Source organism: Heloderma suspectum, chromosome 1, assembly GCF_057233095.1.
Source record: "Heloderma suspectum isolate Gila_16-S chromosome 1, 16-S_ref, whole genome shotgun sequence".
Taxonomy (NCBI): Eukaryota; Metazoa; Chordata; class Lepidosauria; order Squamata; family Helodermatidae; genus Heloderma; species Heloderma suspectum.
In genome coordinates, this window is record NC_139458.1 from 12,292,768 (window position 1) to 12,315,886 (window position 23,119).

Sequence of the window (23,119 nt, forward strand, 5' to 3'; positions counted from 1 at the left end):
AAGAAGGATAGAATGGGACGTCAGGAGGGCCAGATTTGCCTTGTGAGCCTGAGGCTCCCCACCCCTGCCATAAGAGCTAGAAACTTGTTTTTTAAACATGAAAGCTGAGACTCTTAGAAAGCTAATGTTGCAATCTACTGTTTGAGGGTGTATAGAAATGTGCACACTCATTTATATATCTAGTACAAAGTACATTAGTGATTGCTGTAAGGTTGTTTTTATTATATGACATTATATTAGTGATTTGTTATTATTATTTCTCTCTTTTTTATTACTATTATTATCATTATTATGAGACTGGTTAGTAAGATTTTTGGCTGGTCAAATTGTTAAGCTGTAAATTATATGTTAACCGAAGGGCAATATATGGTTACTGAAAATGAATTGTAGGCCTGCTTCCTTGCTATAAGTAAAGTGAGCCTCGTGTGGCGCAGAGTGGTAAGCGGCAGTATTGCAACCGAAACTCTCCCCACGACCTGAGTTCGATCCCAGCGGAAGCTGGGTCTCGGGTAGCCGGCTCAGGTCGACTCAGCCCTCCATCCTTCCAAGGTCGGTAAAATGAGTACCCAGTTTGCTGGGGGAAAGGTAGCCACGACTGGGGAAGGCACTGGCAAACCACCCCGCTACAGTCTGCCATGAAAATGCCAGCGCAAGCGGCGTCCCTCTAGGGGTCAGTAATGACCCGGTGCTTGCAAAGGAGGAACCTTTCCTCTCCTCTCCTCTCCTCTCCTTTCCTTCCTTGCTATAAGACTGATGAATATTGCTAATGTTATAGGTATAATTCTTAAGTAGAATGGGATTTGAAGGTGGTGTGTAATGGATTTTTTTCCCTTTCTTTTTCTCCTTTTTGTTATTGCAGTGTCCTACTAAGGATATTGTATTGTTGGGAAACTGTAGTTATTGATTAGTTCGTTGACACTGTTTATTTCATTCAAAAGTCTAAAAATAGAATAAAAAGTATTTTCAAAAAAAGAAAAGAAAGGTGATGTTGCCCATACGATGCTCCTGTGGAATCATGGGCACACAACTGTCATTAATGACCTTCATCCACTGAGTGCCTCTTGCATCCAACAGCTTTGTTGCACAATTCTGCGGCTTTTGCGCAAAGCAGCCCATTGCATTTGTTTGCAGGTCTTCTCTCTTGCACCATGTTGTAGAGGGAGCACACCTACGCCGGTAGGTGTTTTAGTATGCTAAGAGGGTGCGGGGGACGCATTTAACCTGCCCATGATGACCAGAATGAAATGAGCCAAGGGACTACAGCAGAGGCAAAAGCTGCATTCAGAACATCCAGACAGACTCTGTCTCCAGCTGCCTAAGCAACTGCAGTGGCACAGTGCCATATGTGTGTTTGCAAATGAGCGGGAGATTTGTTTCTACAAACTTTCTAACGACTTCAATAAGAGCCCCCTGATCAAAGGAAACAGACCCAGCTTGTCCTTAAGTGAGCTGATTTATAGACCCTTTGGGCAAGGGTTACCTAGTTGCACCAACAGGAGCGAGTGCTTGGAAGGGGCAGCTGGGATTCTTGCACAGGGTTAGGGGGGTTTCTTTTTTTTTTGCAAGCACAGCATCTACAGTTCCTTTGACCAGAGCAAGAGTGCAGCAACCATGACCTGCAGAGCTGCATCGCCCCTTCCCTCTGTGTGATTGTGGGGGGTCTTGGCCACTGGAGGTCCACAGTGCTTTCCCAATCCTGGCTTGGCATGTATTTTGGAAGGGAACGTGGCAATTTATACACTAGCACCATTCATAGCTGATGCTGTGTAGAAGTAGCTTGGTCTCAGAAACCGTTTCAGAGGTCTCTTAAAACATAGGGAGAATCCTGCTGGATCAGACCAAGGGTCCATTTAATTCAGTTTCCTGATTTGCCACAGTGGCCATCCAGATGCCCCTGGGAAGCCCACAAGCAGGACATGAATGTAATAGGATCCAGCTGCTTGAGAGGCATACTGCCTCTGATCCTGTAGGTAGCACATAGCCATCTCAACTAGTAGCCATCAATAGCCTTACCCGCCAGGAATTTGTCTAATCCCTTTAAGCATCTGGGTTGTTGCCAACACAGCTCCTTCCTCCAAGCCCCTGAGAGCCACATCTAAGAAAGTTTGATTTTGTGTTGTCAAGTTAAGTAAAACATGGATGGATATATCGTATATGTGCTGCTTTTTTTTTAAAGGCACTTAGAATCATAGGGTTGGAAGGGGCCTACAAGACCATCGAGTCCAACCCGCTGCTCAACGTAGGAAGCCTGATTCCCAGGCAGCCTCCCATCCAAGTACTAACCAGGGCTGACCCTGCTTAGCTTCTGAGATCAGACAAGATCGGGCACAACTTGAGGCATTATTTATTTATTTACTTTCTATCCTGCCTTTCCTCCAGAAAGATGGCACTCAGGGCAGCTGTCAATAAAATCTAGATTAAAAACAAAAGCCTTATTAAAACACAACATAAAAACAAATATGTTAAAAACACAATTAGAGCGCAATCCTATCAGGATGTTAGTAAGTCTCTGAACTTGGGAGGCTCATGGGTATCCAATGCTGAGCGGGAGGAGCAGCGGAGGCAATCTTGGCCTCCCTGCTCCTCCCGCTCTGCATTTTCACTAGATGTGCTTTTTTTCCTGTCTAGCTGGGATGCTTCAGAGGAGGAAAGAAGGAGGCTGGAAGGGCCTCAGGATAGCTCATATCCCAGCTTCTCCAGTCCCCTTCCCTCCTCACCCACCAGAACGCCTCCCTCTCCAGTGTTGAGGTCCTGTCCTCGGAGAGGCAGCCAGTGTGGTTCTTTCTGCGCGGGCTGCAAGGGGGAGGGAATCGGAACACAGATTCCTAGGTCCACGGTCAGAGCACTGTCTCTGACCTCGGATCCAGGAATCCGAAATATCCTATGCCCCCCCATGCTACCTAGGGACCATAAACAACACTGATTCATTAAACCCCACTTCTGCAACAGACCAGCTTACACTCCAGAGGTCCGCCTGAATAAAAACATATTTGCCTGCCAGCCGAAGGGCAACCAGGGAGAGGGCCGGCCTGGCCTCCCTCAGCATGGAGGCCCAAAGCCTGGAAGTTCCAAGGCCTGCATGAGAGATGGATCAAGATTTGGGCTGATGCGCTCCTTATCACGGGAAGAAACTCACTTGTCCATCATTTTACTTGCTGTTTTGTATATCTGTAACACAAGCTGGGATTCACACAGTGGCCGAAGATGACTGTTTTCCCCTGTGATGTGTGTTTGGGCTGGTCAGTGGTTCATCATCACCATCATAGGAACCTAAACCTGTTTGGATGCCCTGCTCCCTGGTCCAAAACTATGTGGTGTTGGCTATGTTTCCTTTTGGGGAAAGGGAAGCCACCTTTGCACATGTTCAGAGGTAGATTTTTTACTCTTATTGTACCTTGTCCAGGGCCAAATTTCAACAGGCTTACTTGTTGCTATCCTACCTGAGCTTTTGGAAGAGATCTGGGTAAAGATATTTTAAATCAGGTTGGGCAAGCTTTTTTTTTCTGTCGAGCACCGCATTCTGGCGTGGGCTGGTCCATGAAGTCACGAAGAGTTGGAAGCGACTGACCGAATAAACAACAAAATCTCTTGGGGGGCCACATGTTGACTGTGATTGGGGGCAGAGCCAAAAGTGATCAGGTCAACCCTTTCTTCTTTCTCTTTCTCCCTCTTCCTTCCAAAAGCAATGGGCTGCCAGGGAAGAGAAAGATCCAGTGGAGGCTGGTGGCTCTGATGTCAGTGAAGTGGTGGATCCGCTCTGCATTTCTGTCAGAACCAGTCAGAACTCTAAAGAAGCTATCCAAGGTTGGACAGATCCTTTAGAGTTCTGACTGGCTCTGATGGAAACCTGGAGCGGATTCACCACCCCACTGACATCGGAGCCACCAGCCTCCACTGGAAAGATCGCCAGAGATATGATAATCTGCAGAGGGCTTTTAAAATTAGGCCAAGGGCCACAGGACATTTGGCTGAGGGCCACATGTGGCCTACCCCTGGTTTAAATAAATTCATTCTCATTTAAAGAAGGGGGAATTTGAGGGCTTGCTACCCTACCAATGTGCAAGTTCTCTAGCAGTGAAACATTTTGGATGCAGGCTGTCTCGACTCTGGGATCCACTGGGTAACCACAATTGTGATGGGAGTTGTTGGGTTGTGGTTTTTTTTTTTAAGTTTTCTTCCGTTGTGGTAAGGTCTAGGCTTCTGGACATAACTGCAAATTTGTGTTTCTCAGATGCGGCTACTGGTTTGTTAGAACCATACAATGCCTTGCAAATATTCAGTGTCCCTATTGCACTTCAACTGTGCTGAGAGAAAATTTTATCCTGTTGGGATTTTTACAGTGAATTGCTGGCATGAAAGGATGACCTCATTGGTTAAAGATTTCTGCAGGGCAGCTTCCTCCTTTAACGTCCCAGTGACAGCTGTCCAATTACATCACCAACTCAAAGACGGCTTTAGCGGAAACAATAACAACTTTTTTTAAAAAATCAAGGAAACACCCATCCCAGTTTTATTATCCGCAGATGGTTGAAGCTTATGTATTTACTGGCACTTTGAAACCAAGTCCAGGTGGCTACTGGGCCAGGAGGGTTGAACTAAATGGATGGGTTTGCTATGGATCTGCACAAAGCCATCTGCTGGACTGGTGGGGACCAGAGCCTAATGCAGTCTTCCCCAAACTGGGGCCCTCCAGAGGTATTGGATTGCAACTCCCCTCAGCCATAACCATTGGCCTTGCTGGCTGGGGCTGATGGGAGTTGTAATCCAAAACCTCTGGAGGGCACCAGGTTGGAGAACTAAAATGATCAAGGGGCTGGAGAAACTCCCCTGTGAGGGAAGGTTACAACAGCTGGGATTGTTTAGCTTGGAAAAGGGGTGAGTGAGGGGAGACATGACAGAGGTGTACAAAATTATGCATGGTGTGGAGAATGCGGATAGTGAGACATTTTTCTCCTAATACTAGAACCCATGGTCATCCCATGAAGCTGATTGTTGGGAGATTCAGGACAGATAAAAGGGAGGACTTCTTCACACAGCACATAGTCAGACTATAGAATTCACTACCACAAGATGCAGTGATAGCCACCAATTTGGATGGCTTTAAAAGGGGGTTGGACAAATTGCTGGAGGAGGCTCTCAATGGCTACTAGTCCTGATGGCACTATGCTATTTCCATTATCCGAGGCAGTGAGCCTATATACACCGGTTGCTGAGGAACATGGGTGGGGAGGGTGCTGTTGCGCTCATTTCCTGCTTGTGGACTGGCTGGCCACTGTGTGAACAGAATGCTGGACTAGATGGACCCTTGGCCTGATCCAGCAGGGCTCTTCTTGCATTCCTAGAAGGCTGGCTTAGTGCAGAGCATGTGCTTTGCATGCAGAAGGACCCTGGTGTAGCTCTTGGGATTCTAGTTCTGTTTTTTTAAAGGACTAGTAGCAGGTGATGGGATGGATCCTCCTCTGTCAGAGATCCTGGGCAAGTCCTGCAAGTCAAAGGAGACAATACTGGGCTATGCAAACAAATAGCCTCACGTAGCATGATGTAGCTCCCTACATTCCAAAGGTAGCTTCATAAGGGCCACATAAAGCATTACATTTTTTTAGGCAGCTCTTCACATGATGCATAACTAACTTAGAGAATTTGCTGCTGCGTCCCAAGCTCAAATAGCTGTGAAGGAGGATAAGGCCGTTCATGGTGGAGAAGTCTACCAATGGCTATTAATCACGGTGGCTGTATGGAAATGTTCAGAGGCAATCTACCTATGAATACCGGCTGCTGAGTATCATCAATGGTGGTGGGGCTATTGCCTTCTAGCCCTGTTGGTGAACTTAGAATAGTAGGGTTGGAAGGGGCCTACAAGGCCATCGAGTCCAACCCCTTGCCAGAGGCATCTGGTTGGCCATTGGGTGGGGAGGGGAGGAGGATGGTGTATAAGATGGACCATTGGTCTGGTCCAGCACAGATCAGATCACTCTATCTGTCCCTCAGGAGTCCATCAGGTTCCATCATTCTCCAGGAGCAGACCATTCTAATACATTCCCCAGTCTTGTAGAGGGTGAATAGAGCCAGAGGTCTAAACCTCAACAAGAGCATAATCTGACTGTGTCAATGGGCCCAGCATTAGGTCCCTCTTTTCTAGATCACCATTCTCCTGCTCAGTGGTAAAGACCAAATCGAGACTATATCCTTCCACAACCGTTGGGCCGATGACATGTTGGGACAGCCCCATGGTTGTCGTGGTGGAAAGGAAGTCCTGAGCCGCCTGGAAATTGTAGTCTCAGTGTGGAAGTCACCCAGAACCAATAGCCTGGGTCTCCTCAACACCAAGTCCGAGACTACTTCCATCAGCTCCAGCGGGGAGACTGTCTGTCAGCATGCTGGGTGGTGCACCAACAGAATCCCTAATCTGTCCCCATAGCCCAATACCAGGTACAGGCATTTCAGATTAGGACTCACCCAGACAGGAAATCTAGAGAGGGAGAAGGAACTCTGGTAGATTATGGCAGAGCCCTGCTCCCTGACCCTCAAGTCTATGCTCTGTCTATCCTAGAAGTGCAGAACCTGACACCTGGCAGGCAAATCTGGCCCACCTGGGGTCCTAATCTGGCCCTCCAAGGTTCCCCAGATGGCCACACCTCCTTTCCCCCAATCACAAGTCGCTGAGTGGCTTCCCAGCTTTTGGGCTGTTTTTCCCCACGTTCCAAAAGCGTGAAATGCCTCTCCCCAGGCTCAGCTACTGGCAGTAAGAGCTTTAAACTAAAATGTGCTGGTATTTTTTCAACTTGGGTTTCCATTTGGTTATGGGACTTCAGCCTTGGTCACCCTGATGGATGATAATGTGGGTTGGACAAAGGGGGTTGGATAAAGGGGGATTGGACCCGATGGCCTTGTAGGCCCCTTCCAACCCTACTATTCTATGACCTTTATTGAGAGAGGGACAGGGGGAGTGCAACCCTGTTAATTGTGCTCGATCTCTCATTGGCTTTTGATACCATCGGCCATGGTATCCTGCTGGATTGACTCCGTGGGATGGGTATTGGAGGCACTGTGCTACAGTGGTTCTGCTCCTACCTATGGGGTCGATTTCAGACAGTAACATTGGTTGACTATTCCTCGGCCCCTTGGCAATTGAGCTATGGGGTGCTACAGGGCACCACCTTGTCCCCAATGTTGTTTAACATCTATATGAAGCCGCTGGGAGCAGTCATTAGAATTTGTCGCTAAATGCCAGCAGTGTGCTGATGACACACAGCTATCTCCCTGTGACATCTGAATCAGGAGAGGCTGTGCAGGTCCAGGATCAGCGTCTAAACTCAGTAATGGGCTGGATGAGGGCCAATAAACTGAAGCTGAATCCTAGCAAGATGGGTGAGTGGTTCCCGAGTCCGGGAATAGGCACATTGCCTGTTCTGGATGGGGTTGCACTCCCTCTGAAAAATCAGGTTCGTAGTCCGGGGGTACTCCTAAATCCATCATTGTTGCTGGAGGCCCAAGTGGCCACTGCGGCTCAGAGTGCCTTTTACCACCTTCAGCTGGTTCACCAGCTACAGCCTCTCCTGGACAGAGATAGCTTGGCCACAGTGGTACAGGCAGTAACCTCAAGACTGGATTACTGCAATGCACTCTGTGTGGGGCTGCCCTTGAGGCTGGTCCAGAAGCTGGAGCTAGTGTGGAATGCAGCAACTTGGCTGTTGTCGGGAGCTGCCCCTTTTCAGCACGTTACTCCTTTGCTGAGGGAACTGCACTGGCTGCCTGTTCGCTACCAGGCTAGTGTACAAAACCCTAAACAAGTTGGGACCAGGATAACTGAGAGAGCCCCTTCTTCTTTACCAACTTGCCCACTCACTGAGGTCATCGGAGGGCTTGCTCCTGGTGATTCCACATAAACCTATGGCCTGGTTGGAGTCCACCAGGGAGAGAGCCTTCAGCATAGTGGCCCCCTTTCTGTGGAATTCCCTGCATGTTGTGTTGCTTTCGGAGCCTCCTGAAGACATTATTATTTCGAGAGGCTTTCCTTGAGTGACCAGCTGCGGTTTATTATGTTCAGAATCTGTCCTTTTAAAATGTTTTAACTGTTTTAATGATGGAGTTTTATTTTTTTATCTTGCTGTTCACTGCTCTGAGGTCTTTGATGGGGAGCCATATGTAAATATTGTAAATAAATAACATAAATAAATACATATTTTGACTCTGCCTTTTTTGCCTTTCGCCCTGCCCACCGCTGGAATGCGGCCCCTGAGAGCTTCTCTGAAATGGAATTTGGCTCTTGGGCTGAAAGAGGTTCAACAGCCCTGACTTATCAGCTCTGGGCAGGTGACTCAACTCAGGATATCATAGGGCACTTTGTCAAATGCCTTGCCGAAGTCAAGATATGTCCATAGCATTTCCACGGAGGAGGTTTCCTGATCAAAAAGGAGGTTTCCTGATCAAAAAAATGACATGAGATTAGTTTGGCAGGACTTGTTCTGGACAGTTTGGCAGGACTTGTTCTGTGTTAGTGTCAAGGGGCCTACAGATCGAGTGCTTTAGAATCTTCCCAAATATTGATAGTCTGTAACTCCTCAGAACTTCCTATTTGCCTTTTTTTGAAGATAGGGACATTTGCCCCTCCTCCAGGTACTTCATACGTTCTCCAGGAATTCTCAAAGATAATAGAAGAAGGGAAGTTTTAATTGTGGATGGTGGGTGGGGAGTAGGGATGCACAGATTTTGTTAGATCCATTCCATCTGTGTTTCACAGTTTGTCAGGTGTCTTTTGTTCCATCGTCTGCTCATTGACAGAATTGGATTTTTTTTAAATCAGAATTTTGTTCTACTTGCGCTAATTCACATTAGCACTAATGGGCACTTGGGCAAATGCGCATTCATTAATGCAAATTAGCATTAATGAGAATTAGTGCAAATACCCCACAAAAGTGAAAATCCCGGTCTGCAAGTCTGCAGAATCCACATGACTCCAAAAAAGCCATTCTGTTGTGGAATCTGCAGGCCAGGTTCATAGAAATCCAAACTCAGTGAATCTGTTGTGGATTTCTCCAACATCTCTAGTGGAAAGAGAAGAAATAGGGTACACCACAGCTGGGGAGTTGGGCAGCAACTCCCTTCAGCCCCAGCCAGCATAGCCACCGGTCAGAGATTTTATTTATTTATTTATTTATTTATTTATTTATTTCTATACCACCCAATAGCTGACGTGCTCTGGGCGGTTCACAAATGATGATGGGAGTTGTAGTCCAACTGCATCTGGAATGCCACAGATTCTCCAGCCCTGAGGTGAACTGTAGGAAGTGACTTCTTAGATGGAGTCGAACAATGGAACAAACTGTCAGGCAGTTTGTGGCATCATTCCTTGGCAATCTTCCCCCCAAAAAGCCTTTTCCATGTGCTCTGGATGTAGTAGGATAACCTCCAGGCTGGAATTGTACTTCTGATCGGATCATTTTGTGATGTTGAAGTTCTCTGAAAAGTGTTCAGGGGATTTGAATCTCAAAAGGTCTTTTGTTGGGGGGTTGGGGAGCTTGCAATTTGGCCCTGCCACCGGGAGCTCCTTTTTACAGTGTCATCTTTAAATGCAAACATGGAACACAGATGACAAAGTCAGGAGGGAACCTGGTTGCAATTGTTTTAGAGATTGCATAAATAGCATGTTGGATAGCTCACAGGGAGCAGGCAGAAGATAGATGTAGATCTGTTGGTAGATCTCTGGATGATTTGCAGTAGATCACCAGGTATTTCTGTTGTTGTTGTTGTTCAGTTGTTCAGTCGTGTCCGACTCTTCCTGACCCCATGGACCATAGCATGCCAGGCCTTCCTGTCCTGCGCTCTCTCCCGGAGCGTGCTCAAGTTCATATTCATTGCATCGGTGATGCTGTCTAGCCATCTCATCCTCTGCCGTCCCCTTCTCCTTTTGCCTTCAGTCTTTCCCAGCATCAGGGTCTTTTCCAGAGAGTTTTCTCTTCGCATTAGGTGGCCAAAATATTTGAGCTTCAGCTTCAGTATCTGTCCTTCCAAGGAGCACTCAGGGTTGATTTCCTTTAGGATGGATTGATTTGACCTCCTTGCAGTCCAGGGGACTCGTAAAAGTCTTCTCCAGCACCACAGTTCGAAAGCATCAATTCTTCAGCGCTCAGCCTTCCTTATAGTCCAGCTCTCACAGCCATACATTACTACTGGGAAAACCATAGCTTTGATTAGACGAACCTTTGTCGGCAAGGTGATGTCTCTGCTTCTGACTATGCTGTCTAGGTTTGCCATAGCTTTCCTCCCAAGGAGCAAGAGTCTTTTAATTTCATGGCTACAGTCACCGTCTGCGGTGATCTTGGAGCCCAAAAAAGTAAAATCTGTCACTGCTTCCATTTCTTCCCCTTTTATATGCCAGGAAGTGATGGGGCCAGATGCCATGATCTTCGTTTTTTTAATGTTGAGTTTCAAACCAGCTTTTGCACTCTCCTCTTTCACCCTCAACAAGAGGCTCTTGAGATCCTCTTCACTTTCTGCCATTAGGGTGGTATCGTCTGCATATCGGAGGTTGTTGATAATTCTCCCAGCAATCTTAATTCCGACCTGTGATTCATCCAGCCCGGCGTTTCTCATGATGTACTCTGCATATAAGTTAAATAAGCAGGGTGACAATATGCAGCCTTGTCGTACTCCTTTCCCAATTTTGAACCACTTGGTTGTTCCATGTCTGGTTCTTACTGTTGCTTCTTGACCCTCGTACAGGTTTCTCGTACAGGTATTTCTAGCTCCCAGTTATTTAACAACTGAATCCCCTCCAGCCCTAAATTATGCTGCTGAAATGAAGAAAGGCTTTGGGTTACCAGGAGTGGATTGTTGTGTGAAAGAACCGTGAGCTCCATTCAGTTCTGCTACTCAAAACAAATTCAGCAGTTCCAAATGCTAAGTGTATGTCTTTTGTACCAGGGTCTGGTTGGTGGATCTCTGGGTTCTTGTGAAAGAAAGAAAGAAAGAAAATCCCGGAAGCCTGAAATCTGCCCGCCCCTGGGGTAGAGGGGTCAAGAGGCACATCTTGGGAATACATTACCCATAAGCAGGACTGTGTATGGCAGGAGTGGGGAGCTTGTGGCCCTCCAGATGTTGTTGGACTCCATGTCCCATCAGCCCCAGTCAGCATGGCCATTGATCAGGGATGGTGGGAGTTGGAGACCAACAACATCGGGATGGCAACTAATTCCTCACCTATGGTGTATGGACTGCAAAACTGCAGTTGCAGAAAAGGTGCAGAACTAAGTACGGGGTGCAGAATTCAGCATCCTGTAGAATTTGTGCAAATTCACACATACATGCTTATATTTTGCAAAACATCTGATTAAAAAATATGTTGGAAAATGTTATGAACTAGTCCAACTTCACAGCCATGAGGGCTAGAAACATACACACACACCCGAAATTGTAAAGAGCTTATCTCTCTTGGGAGAGCATTCCAAAGTCGGGGTACCACCACAGAGAAGACCCCCTCTATTGTAAGTGAATCGTGTAATTCTCCAACAGATGGTACATGGAGAATTCTTATATTTGTCTATTTTCTGTGAACTGCTTTGAGCACAATGTATTTGTGGAAAACACAGTATTAAGTAAACTCAATTATGGCTGACTCAGCTCACGTTAATTTTCTTTTGCAGAGAAAATCGTTGATCGCTTTGGAAAAAGAAGATGAAGAGGAGAGAAACAAAACCATAGAGAGTCTGAAGACCGCACTGAGAACCAAACCTATGAGGCAAGTAATTTTTCTTGTTTTGTTGTCAAAAAAATATAGAATAGCATTAAAATAAAAAACAGCAGTAAATCATAAAAGCATTAAAAACTTGTTGAAATAGCTGGGTTTTCAAAATTCATCTGAATGCAGGAAGAGAAGGGAGCCCAATGAATCGCTCCCATGGAAGGCATTCCAAGGTTTTGATGCCACCAGTGAGTCATTCTTGTCTCTTGATACCTACTCTATCTCTGTTGGTGATGTGGACTGTGAGTGGGATCTTGGAAGACAATCTTAGAGTTATGGCGAGTTCATATGGGATCCATATACATAGCCTTTCCTATTTCTGAACTCAAGCAGAATAGAATCAAGCCAGACTTGAAACCAATTTGTATCACTTTTTCTTTTTTCTTTTCTTTTCTTTCCTTTTCTTTTTTGTTCTTTTTGTTTGTTCATTTCTTCCTTCCTTTCCAGAACAACTTTCCCAGTGTGAAAAGGCAGGGGTGTTGAACCTCTTTCAGCCTGAAGGCCAGTTTCAGTTTCAGAGACGCTCTTGGGGGCTGTATTCCAGTGGTGACTGGGGCCAAAAGCAAAAGACGTCGGGCCAGAAATGGCAGCATACGTCAACTGGGAGCTCTTACTGGCAGTAGCTAAGCTTTAGGAGAGGCATTTCAGCATTTTAGAATGTGGGGGGGAAACTGTACGAAAGCTGAGAAACTACCAAACAATTGGCAGTCAGGGGAAAGGTGGCAGTGCCAAGGGAAGGGGGCATGCCATCCCCCCCCCCGCTGGATTTGACCTAGTGGTATTCCTGTATACACTGGTTTCTGGGGGGCGTTGGCAGGAGAGTGCTGTCACACTCGTGTCCTGCTTGTGGATTCCTGGTTGACAGCTGTTTGTTTAACCACTGTGTGAACAGAATGCTGGGCTAGATGGAGCCTTGGTCTGATCCAGTATGGCTCTTCTTCTGTTCTTATGTATGACCATCTGAGGAGCCCTAGAGTGATGGATTTGGCCCTCGGGCCTAAGGTTCAACACCCCTGTGATAAAGTAACATTAGCAAAAACAAAAACCATTGATCCTGTCATGAAGCAGTTCATTTGGAAACCACCAAACATTTAGTGGTCAGGGAAAGGGGGAAGTGCCAAGGGAAGGGGGCATGCCATCTGCCCCCCCCCCCCAGCTGGATTTGACCTATAGAACTGAGCAACCAGTGGAGGCTGGTTGCTCCAATGTCAGCGGGGCAGTGAATCCACTCCGGGTTTCAGTCAGAACTTGGATAGCCCTATTATAGTTCTGACTGGTTCTGACTGAAACAGGAGCAAATTCAGTGCCATAGTGACATCAGAGCTACTAGCCTACACTGGGTCAAACACCCTTGCTCTAATAATCCCAACCTTTCTTCCTGAGTTACATGCCCATATTTATCTATCTTTCCTGACAGGTTTGTCACCAGATTCATCGACCTGGATGGCTTGACGTGCATTCTGAACTTCCTGAAGAGCATGGACTATGAGACTTCCGAATCTCGCATACATACCTCTCTCATTGGATGCATCAAAGCACTGATGAACAACTCTCTCGGGAGAGCTCATGTCCTGGCCCACTCAGAGAGTATTAATGTCATAGCTCAGAGTCTGAGCACAGAAAACATTAAGACAAAGGTGGCAGTGCTGGAAATCATGGGCGCTGTGTGCCTGGTTCCTGGGGGTCACAAAAAGGTACTGGAGGCCATGGTCCATTACCAAAAATATGCCAGTGAAAGGACTCGCTTCCAGGTATGGAGTGTCCCATTGCTATGTAAGTTGGTTGTATGTTGGAGAATGACAGACAGTCCTGGAAAGTGGTTTGACAGACATTTTCCTTCCCACAGCATAGACGCATTCCTTTTGTCCTGTGTTATGTCTGACCAACAGGGTTTGCAGGCTTTTGAAACAATACAGAAACCTGCAAAGCCTCTTTTACCAAAGTGGAAAGTAGATCAAGCCATCTCTTTCAAGTCTCCTTCAAAATCTCCCTAAAAATGATCCTCTGTCTCCGGTATTTGCTTTCCTAGGTACAAAAGAAAGCATTTTGAGGCAATCTTAAAATAGGGTTGTACGTAATGTAATTGGCCTTTTAACTTAGGGGCTGCTTTTATATATATTTTTAAAAATCTAATTAGGGACATCCCTGACAATGAGCAACACCTGAGGTATGCCTCGAAGCTACCATATATCAAACCCACTATGATCTTTCTTACATTGAATTATAGCTACTTAGCTTGGAAGCTTATGTGATTCTATACAGCAATGCAAAATTATTTAGCCAGTTTCTTAGAACGGGCAGGTTAGTTCTGTATGTGTGTGTCTGTGTGTGTTTATTTGTGTGTGTATGTGATACTTTTTGGATCCTCTATTTAGGCCACCTTTATGAGTGGGACCCTCTCAAGGCAGTGTTCTAGATAAAAACCACACAAAGTGGATACAATAAAAATCCATTAAAACATATTCAATAAAATCCATAAAAACACACTCAATAAAATCCATAAAAACAGAGATTGCCAATTAAAATCAATAAAAACAAAGCCTACCAATAAATGCATAGTTTTTTAAAATGTAGCTAGTTTACACTGATAGTATTTCCCTCCTGCTCTTCTGTACCCAACTGTGTATTCCACAGACCTTAATAATCAAAAACCTTGTATTCCACAGACATTAATAAATGACCTGGATAGAAGTACGGGGCGATACCGGGATGAAGTGAGCCTCAAGACGGCTATTATGTCCTTTATCAATGCAGTTCTAAGCCAAGGAGCTGGAGTGGTAAGTTTGGAAGCTAGAGGCAGGTGTGTGTAAATACATGGGTTTGAGCAAGCATTCTGCAAGTAGTGGCTGAAACTTCCCATTGAGGTCCCTTAGCCCATGCTGGCTGTCCTGCTGCTGAGAACAGATTTTGAGCATCACAGAATTGTGGGGAGGGCATGGGGAGGCCCAGCTTCAGAGGCTGGCATAGTATTTATTTATTTCTTACTTACATTTCTATACTGCCCGTTAGCCGAACCTCTAGGTATTTACCACTGGTCCCAAGACTAGCGAAGGGCTCAGTGCCCCAGTGCTGCTACTTTTTTCACGGAACACCTGAGAAAGTCTGGGGCAACATGAAATAATTGTTTTGCATTCCTTATGTCTTGGGGCCTGCCGGGCTCTCCCCCCAATTCTTGAAGCACTTGGGGGATGGGGAGGGGAGAAGAAGTATAAGTGGCTCATGAGGTTTTGTTTCCCACAGACTTCTGTGTATTGTTCCTCCCTCCTTCTCCCACACGAGAGATGTGCATGCTGTCACTGCAAAGACAAATTGTGCATATCCTCACTGAGAAGATGAAAAAACTCTAATTTCAGGGAATAGAGATGCTGGAAAACAGGAAGCAGAAATATCTTAGCGTGTGTGTGTGTGCGTGCGTGCGTGCGCATGTGTGTGTGTGTTTGTGTCCATTTCCCACATGTTCCATAACGTCATAGGAAAATAGGAAACTGACTTAGCTCAATGTTGTCCACACTGACTGGCGACAGCTGTCCAGGGTTTCAGGCAGGAGTCTTTCCTAGACATACCTGGAGATGCCTACCTGGGGAATTAACCTGGGACTTTCTGCATGCAAAACAGGGTCTCTACCGCTGAGCTTTGGACCGTCCTCTTCTGTATAAAGCAAGGGTCGGGAATGTGTGGCCCTCTGAATGTTGTTGAATTGCATCTCCCATCAGCCCTAGCTAGCTAGCATAGCCAATGGTAAGGGATGATGGGAGCTGCAGTCCAACAACAACAACTTGATGGCCACATGTTCCCCATCCCTGGTCTAAAGCTACTCTCCGTCTCTCCTTTTGCTGGTTGATGTGGCAACTGTGCAGTGACTGCTGTCTTTAAGCCAAATATGCCCCAATCCTTCCACTTATTGTTGTCACCATTAGTCCATCTCTGTGAAGGTATGCAACCTTCACCCCCAGGCCAGTAATCCTTGCTTAAGCTCTGCTAACTCTTCTTCTGGAAACTCTTTTGTGTTTTTAACATTCAGAAGAAATACTTACCTGGTTCGCACAATCACCACAGCCCACCATGGCTTATTTAAATCATGGTGGGTTGTGGCACATGTGGGCGACCATTTTGAATATTCAACTTCTGACAGGGGTGGGGGGTTGCCATGGTCTGTCATATCGTCCGAATCCAGGCAGCTAGGGTTATTTGAGGATTAAGCCAACCCCTGCTGCCCAGGTTCGGACAACACAACAAACTATGGCAATCTCCCACCGGGAGTTGAATATTCAAAATGGCCACCTGCACATGCTGCAACCCACTGTGGCTTAAATAAAGTCACGATGGGCTGTGGTGATCATGCAAACCAGTCTACTGTGCCACGGGGCAGAACAGGTGCAGCAGGGCAAAGGGGGGAACAGAGTGTGAAAAGGTCATCTTCCCTGCCTAAATTCTGGAATTCATTCCCATTTCATCCACCTACCAATGTACCATGCTGCTGGGACCCCAAGAACTGAATTCCCTTCAAGAAACTTTCTCCCACCTGCCACATCTTAAGTTATACTGCTGTTGCAAATGTAAAACTATCCAAAAGTTAATTTTAGCAGAAGTGCAATCTTTGAAAGGTCTCCCCATCCCACCCCCTTTCCTCTTTTCCAGGAAAGTCTGGACTTCAGACTCCACCTTAGATACGAATTCCTTATGCTTGGAATCCAGCCTGTAATTGACAAATTAAGAGAGCATGAAAATTCCACATTAGATAGGTAAGTTTACTTGGTTCATTTGGACTGTCATGTGTTTTTTATCCATCTCCCCCCTTTTCATTCTCCCTGGATTTTATGCCTTATTGGAAATAAAAGAGGCATATATCTAGACCGGGGTAGACAACATGGTCCCTGGGGGCACCAGTGAGCCCCTACACATCTTTCCTTGTGCCCCACAAGGTGCCCTACCCCTCCCACTTTTTAAAAAAAAGATTAATATATTTTTTCACCAGCTGTGGGTTCAAAGGAGCTATTTAGTGTGTTGAGGCTCAGACCCCACCTCTGCCTTGTCCTCAGTCTTTGGGGCAGGTTACTTGTCTTTGTAACTACCCACGCCTCCCATGGCAGCCATTTTATGGTGGTACTTAGGACACTTCCTCAAATTGTCAACTGTGCCCACGGGTCCAAACAGGTTGCCTACCTCTGATCTAGACTAAAAGCCGAAAACTTCCATGTACACCAATGGTACACAATAAACCCTGAAAATGGAAAAGCAGCTTTCTTTGTGGCTTGAATGATGGACAACAGGAGCCTCGTTGTGGAGCACTCAAATGCTTCACCCAAACTGGTTTCCTCCAGATGTTTTGGACTCAAATTTCTATCAGCCCCAGCCAGCCTAGGTAATGATCAGGGATTGTGGGTGCTGTAGTCCAAAACATCTGGAGAACACCAGGTAGGGGAATGAATAAATAAAGACATAAATAAATAGAGTCATAGCCTCATGTAAATTTGGATGGTGGCAGGTTCTGTCACTTTTGTTCCTGTGTCTAAGTTTGGGCAGGAATTGGATACTTTGCAGAGTTGTTAAGAGGATGAATTTCACATAAGGACCGTAAGCCTTTTGGAATGAAATGTCAATAGATGGCTCGCCTGCTGTAGAAATTACTAAGCAGCATATAACCTTTTGAAGTCAGCTGACAAAATTGCTTCAATAACTGATCGCAATAAATATGTTTTTAATTGTCTCTTCTTCTTTCTCTCCTTCCCAGACATTTAGACTTTTTTGAAATGCTCAGAAATGAAGATGAATTGGAGTTTGCCAAAAGGTTTGAGCTGGTATGTATGTATATCCTCACTTCCCTGGTGCTATTTTTTGCTGCTGTTGGAATGAAAAAGGAAGAGTTCTAGCCAATCAGGGAACACACTAGAAACTGAACTATATCTCAGCCCTTTTGCAATGATCCTTGAAAACGTGTCCAAAATGGGTGAATGGCATTTCAGTGAACACTTTTGCAAACTGCCCCACTCTCATTTTGGCTCAGCAGCAATATAAATGAATCACCCCACTCCTCTTTGTGTGTGGAGGGTGTACGTTAAAATGAATGGCAGCATTCACATTGGAATGCCTAAAATCCATGGTGAATTTGGCTAATGCCTTAAAACTGATAGATCTCTCGGCACATTTTGGACATATATCACATTTAGGTCAGGTGAACAGCAGCATTCACTGATGTACCTTGGAGTTCTTGCACACTCGCAAAAACTTATCTGGGGTTGTCAACATTCACATGTGAATTTTGACCTGTTGCCCAATTTTGGGCATTCGCTATTAACATTTCTTTGTGTGGGTATATGCGCACACCCATCAACCCATATATACATATACAGAGAGAGAGAGAGAGGTACACACACACACACACACACACACACACAGCAAAGACCTATCCAGAATAGAGGCTGTTCTGGAGTAAGTGCAATTAACAGCAACTTTTAACTATCTGTGGGAATTTCAAGCAATAATTCTGTGTTGGAAGTATTAAGCTTTATCTCAACTGTTTTTCCCCATCACAACAACACAGGTCCATATAGATACAAAAAGTGCAACCCAGATGTTCGAACTCACGAGAAAAAGGCTGACTCATACAGAAGCATACCCGCACTTTATGTCTATCCTTCACCACTGTCTCCAAATGCCTTGTGAGTAAATATGTTGTTTCTATCTTGCACTCATAGCTGATTGTTTGGAATTGAGGATGGTGCCTGGTTTCAGACTGCTGGCATCCTTGGAGTGAAGTTGGAAATGCTGTTGCTATAATATGTTCCATAATGATTATTACAGAGGACTTCTTAAATCTTTTATACTATTCTGTGGAAGCAGCAAGATTTCTAGGCTACCTACTACATTCATTCTAAAGAATGTATTACATTCATCCCCTCTTAGGAGGTGGAAAAATGGACTGATCAGTGGTGGGGTGGGGCCCTCTTGAGTAGAAATATGGACCAAGTCTTTAAGGACAGCATCTGTCCCAAGCAGTGAAAAAGGCTTCTTAGCTTATTCTGTGGTGGAGATATTATTCAGATCTTCTGACTACATCTGCTCTTTGATTTTGCATCTACCTGAGTGCTATGAATATTAGCCAGAGTTGGACGATGTTTCAAAACAGTTGCTAATTGCAGCATGACTCAAGGAATGGGATACTACCAGGAAAATTTGTCTGAAATCTCCAAGAAGTAAAATAACAACCTCCAGAATATAAAAATGTCCCCTGTTTTCATGAAATCTCTTAGAAGTCTTTCAACTACATGAGGACATTAGCTGGTGCCATGCTTTTCCCAAATATAATAGTACATTTTGAGCCTGTGTAGCTTCCATGCTGTTGGCTGATAACATTGGTTTGGATTTTGACAGTGCAGTCTTATACATGTCTACTCAGAAGTAAGTCTCATCATTTTCATGTATGGGATTGAGTTGCCCTTCCACAAGCAGAAGTTGAGTTGCCCTTCCACAAGCCCTTCCCATCCTCAAGCAGACTCACTCTGCTTGAGGATGGGAATACAATGCAGTGGAGGCTCCCACGGGAGGAAGGGTGGTAGAGCCGATTTGTGCCCATTTTGCAGGCCCTCATGCCACCTCCCATGGTGTTTTGGAGGGTCCCCCAACCCCTGGAGCAGGTTTTCAGGGGGGCGGGGTTGGGGGAGGGAGAAGGAATTGGCAAAAATCACTCCCCCCCCCCCCCTTCAGCAGTATTAGCTGAATTCTATTCATGGGAACTTAGGATCCAAGTCACTGAGTTTTCTGACAGCATAAGAGGTAGATTAAATTGACTGTGTACAGTTCTTCCTCCCTTTAATAGCACAGCTGCTATCCCATTCCAAGCAACAGCCATGAGTTTCTTTCCTGGCCGAAACAATATGTGCAAGAAAGTTTGATAAACAAGGTATTTCCACAGCCCCCTAGAGCATTCAGGAAAATATGCTTTTTTTTAATCAACTGCATGAACTATTTTTTCAATGATATCCAATTATTCTGGATTTGTCCATGCTTTCATAGGAGTTCAGCCTCTTGTGTGATTTCCCTCTCTGATACACTGGATCAAATTTTGTGTGCTGGGTAACCCCAGAGATTCCCTCCCTCACCACACACAAAAAATTGTTTCCAAGTTGTCACTTACTACTTCACATCCTTGGCCATACCTGTTCTACCAAGAAGTTATTTAGGAGAAAGTCTTCACTTTTTTTTTTTTTTTAACTTTTCCCTGTCGTGCACCTGCACTTGTCGATTGCTCAAATGCACATATAGTATGCAAACATCTGTCTTAATTAGAAAATTCTTTTGAAGGATGCTAATTCTTCCAAGGCCTCTTCCCCATTCAGTGCCTGTTCTGCCAAAAAACCTCCCTTAAGAACTGCATCTGTAAATATTTCACATAGTTGACTCTCTACAGTTTTCAGATGATTTTGCACTTGAAACTTGAAGCAACAGAATTGTCAACTAAAATTGCTTAGTATCTGTTATACTAGAGATAGAATTCATCCTTCCAAATAGTTTATCCTGTCCTTTCTTCCTCCCTCCTTGCTTTTTTTGGGCAGCACCATTCCATTTTAGTGATTCGGCATTTCTAGGTACAGATAATTTCTTGGAATGTCATAGCTGTCTTCTAACCCAACATCATTTTCTGTCCTTGTCCTACTTACAACATTTTATGTTGATTCGTTTTGATCCATGCTGTTAATGTGGTCTCTGTGCTATTTCTTAAGACAGTTTTTCAGAGCCTTCCCTAAAAACAGCATCCTCTTCCACTGGAAGATGTGCACTAGAAGCCCAACTATGTGATTTGTCATGTATAGGCTATTCACATGTTCTCCAAGCCGCTTCTGTAAGCCCAATATATACATGGTTTCATTATAATACTGAACACTACCACCGGCTGCTAATGGTGAAACTCGTCTCTGCAGGCATAACCTGTGCAAATATTTCACTTAAGCAAGACTTGAACACAATTCAGTTTTTATAAAGGGATATTAATAGGTATATGTTGTAAATAGGGATGGGTGCATTTGTTTAATGTCTTCTCTCTTTTTTTGCATGCTTTTACCCATTATTCCTTCAATTTATTTATTTATTACATTTATCTCCCACGTTTTCCTCTTGCAAGCAACCCAAGGCAGCTTACATGGCCTTCTTCCTCTCCATTTTATCCTCACAACAACCCTGTGAGGTAGGTTAGGGTGAGAATTGGCGACTGGCCCAAAGTCACTCATTGAGCTTCATAGCTGAGTGGGGACTAGAATGCGGATCTCCTGAGACCCAGTCCAACACTCTTAACCACTATACCATACTGGCACCCACATTTCCACATTAATCTGCAAATTTTTGTTTTGAAAAACTCTTCTCAAAATACAAACTGTGATGTAAATGTAAACATGTATCTTCACACAAAATACATGTATCTTCTCACAAAATACATATTTAAATGTCTATTTTTGGTACATTTAAATTGCCAAGAACCATGCCACAACATCCAGAAAAGTGCAAAATTTGCTAGGGAGTGAAGTTCCAATCTGGCACGGTAATCCAAGAAGTGCATGTTAGGTCATTTTACAATTTCTTATATGAAGATCAAATTCCTCAAGTATCCCTAGTTTTAAGGAACTCCATCTCTGTTATCTGCATCCACCACTTTCCTCTCTGTCCGTGTTGTTTTTCCATCCCCTCCTTGTTGAAGGAAAATATTTGGTCAGCTGCTGGACAAACTACAACTTACATTATTCACACTTTCATACTGATTAAAGTTTTATTTTGAAGAAAAAGCAGCTGTGTGGCTCTGATCCAAAATGTGTGTCCTCGATCTGATGGGGTCGGGGGAGTGCCAGCTTCCTGCTGAAAATTGTCCCCTCTGTGGCTGCCGTTTGCCCCTGATGGTGCTGTTTCCTGCAAACGGGAGCCAGGCAAGGTATGCACCTACTCAGACTACAGTCAACTCCTGAGACCCTCCTCTGAGGGAGGTTCAGAGGATGGCAAAAAAGGAAGAAGGCCTTCTCACTTTTGATTCGGAGACTGCGGAATTGCTCTCCCTGGTGAGGTCTAGCTGGCACCAACGTTGTCATCTTTTCAGCGCTAGCTTAAGACTTTCCTCTTCTCCCAGCCATTTTGATAGCATCTGACGGGGTGTCTTGATCTGGAAATTTTACTGGGCGTTGGTTAATTTTAGTAGTTTTTAGCTGTCTTAAATTGTTTTAATTCCTTGTATGTTTTTAACCCTTGCTGTAAAATGCCTTGAATCTTTTTTAGAGAAAGGTGTCTAATACATTTAATAAAAGAAATGAAATGAGGGGGAGATTTTTTTGAGCAGGAAACTGGTGTGTGTGTGTGTGCGTGCACATGCACACACATATACACACACACACCAGCAATGTGGATCAGGAACATATTCCAGATCAAGGCCTCACAGATGCCATTTCTTCAAAATAAAAGCAACCAGTACACACATGCATTCCATTTTTAGCTTTAAAAATGCCCAGTATAGGACGCCACTCCCTGCCCCTGCCCCCACCCCACACTCTTACACTCACATCCACAAGTTTGCTGTATGTTCCACACGTTCCTCCCCCTGCCTGGCCCCCCATTCTCTGCTGAGATGCAGTCCTGCTTTTTTCTCCAGTCCCATTTTTCTTGGTGCCTAGCATATTGAAACACCCACCATACTAATGGGAGAGTGATATTGATAACAGAATACCCTCGCTTTAAAAATATTTTGCAACTAGAACTCTAGTTCCTTCCAGAACACATTGCCTAACACTTCCATATTCATCACTATATTTTTCTTCTTTTTAGATAAGAGAAATGGCAACACTGTCCAGTACTGGTTGTTGCTGGACCGTATTATACAGCAAATAGTAATCCAGAATGACAAAGGCCAGGACCCGGACTCGACACCCTTGGAGAACTTTAATATTAAAAATGTTGTCCGAATGTAAGAGCTCTTTCTGAACTGAATGCTAAGACTGAAAAATGGCTTTTTTCTTAACTGGCATTTTCTCTGTTTTGTGGGGTTTGGGATGTGTGTCCTGAAGCAGCCTTTTTTTCCTTTTCTTTAAAACACCATGGGGTAGTATCCCGTGTTAGTCCTACTTAGAGTAGACCCATTGAAATGATTGAGACTTAAATTAGTCATGACTAACTTGTCCCATTCATTTCAATGGGTCTACTCTATGTAGAACTAACATTGGATACTACCCCATACAACTCTTAACACAGGAGAGTTTTGTAATCCCTTAAATGGGAACAGGGCATTCAGCTTATTTATTCTATTTATTTAATTTAAAATATTTTTAGGTTACCTTTCAGGGCAGGAGCCCTCCCAATTTAATCAATTTACCTTTTGTTACACCTTGATAACAGCAAATGTGTTTCATG

The 23,119-nt window shown here is 44.7% G+C and overlaps 1 protein-coding gene across 3 annotated transcripts in view; it reads left to right on the forward strand.

The window, feature by feature from the left end:
• Nucleotides 1–23,119, forward strand: part of DAAM1 (dishevelled associated activator of morphogenesis 1) — a 244,376-nt gene that overhangs the window by 169,926 nt on the left and 51,331 nt on the right. For all 3 annotated transcript variants that reach the window (XM_084835994.1, XM_084836010.1, XM_084836003.1), the window contains exons 5-11: nt 11,643–11,737; nt 13,158–13,491; nt 14,407–14,517; nt 16,379–16,482; nt 17,472–17,538; nt 18,282–18,399; nt 22,538–22,676. In XM_084835994.1, the coding sequence (XP_084692120.1) occupies nt 11,643–11,737; nt 13,158–13,491; nt 14,407–14,517; nt 16,379–16,482; nt 17,472–17,538; nt 18,282–18,399; nt 22,538–22,676 (968 nt within the window). The remainder of the gene's footprint in view (nt 1–11,642; nt 11,738–13,157; nt 13,492–14,406; nt 14,518–16,378; nt 16,483–17,471; nt 17,539–18,281; nt 18,400–22,537; nt 22,677–23,119) is intronic.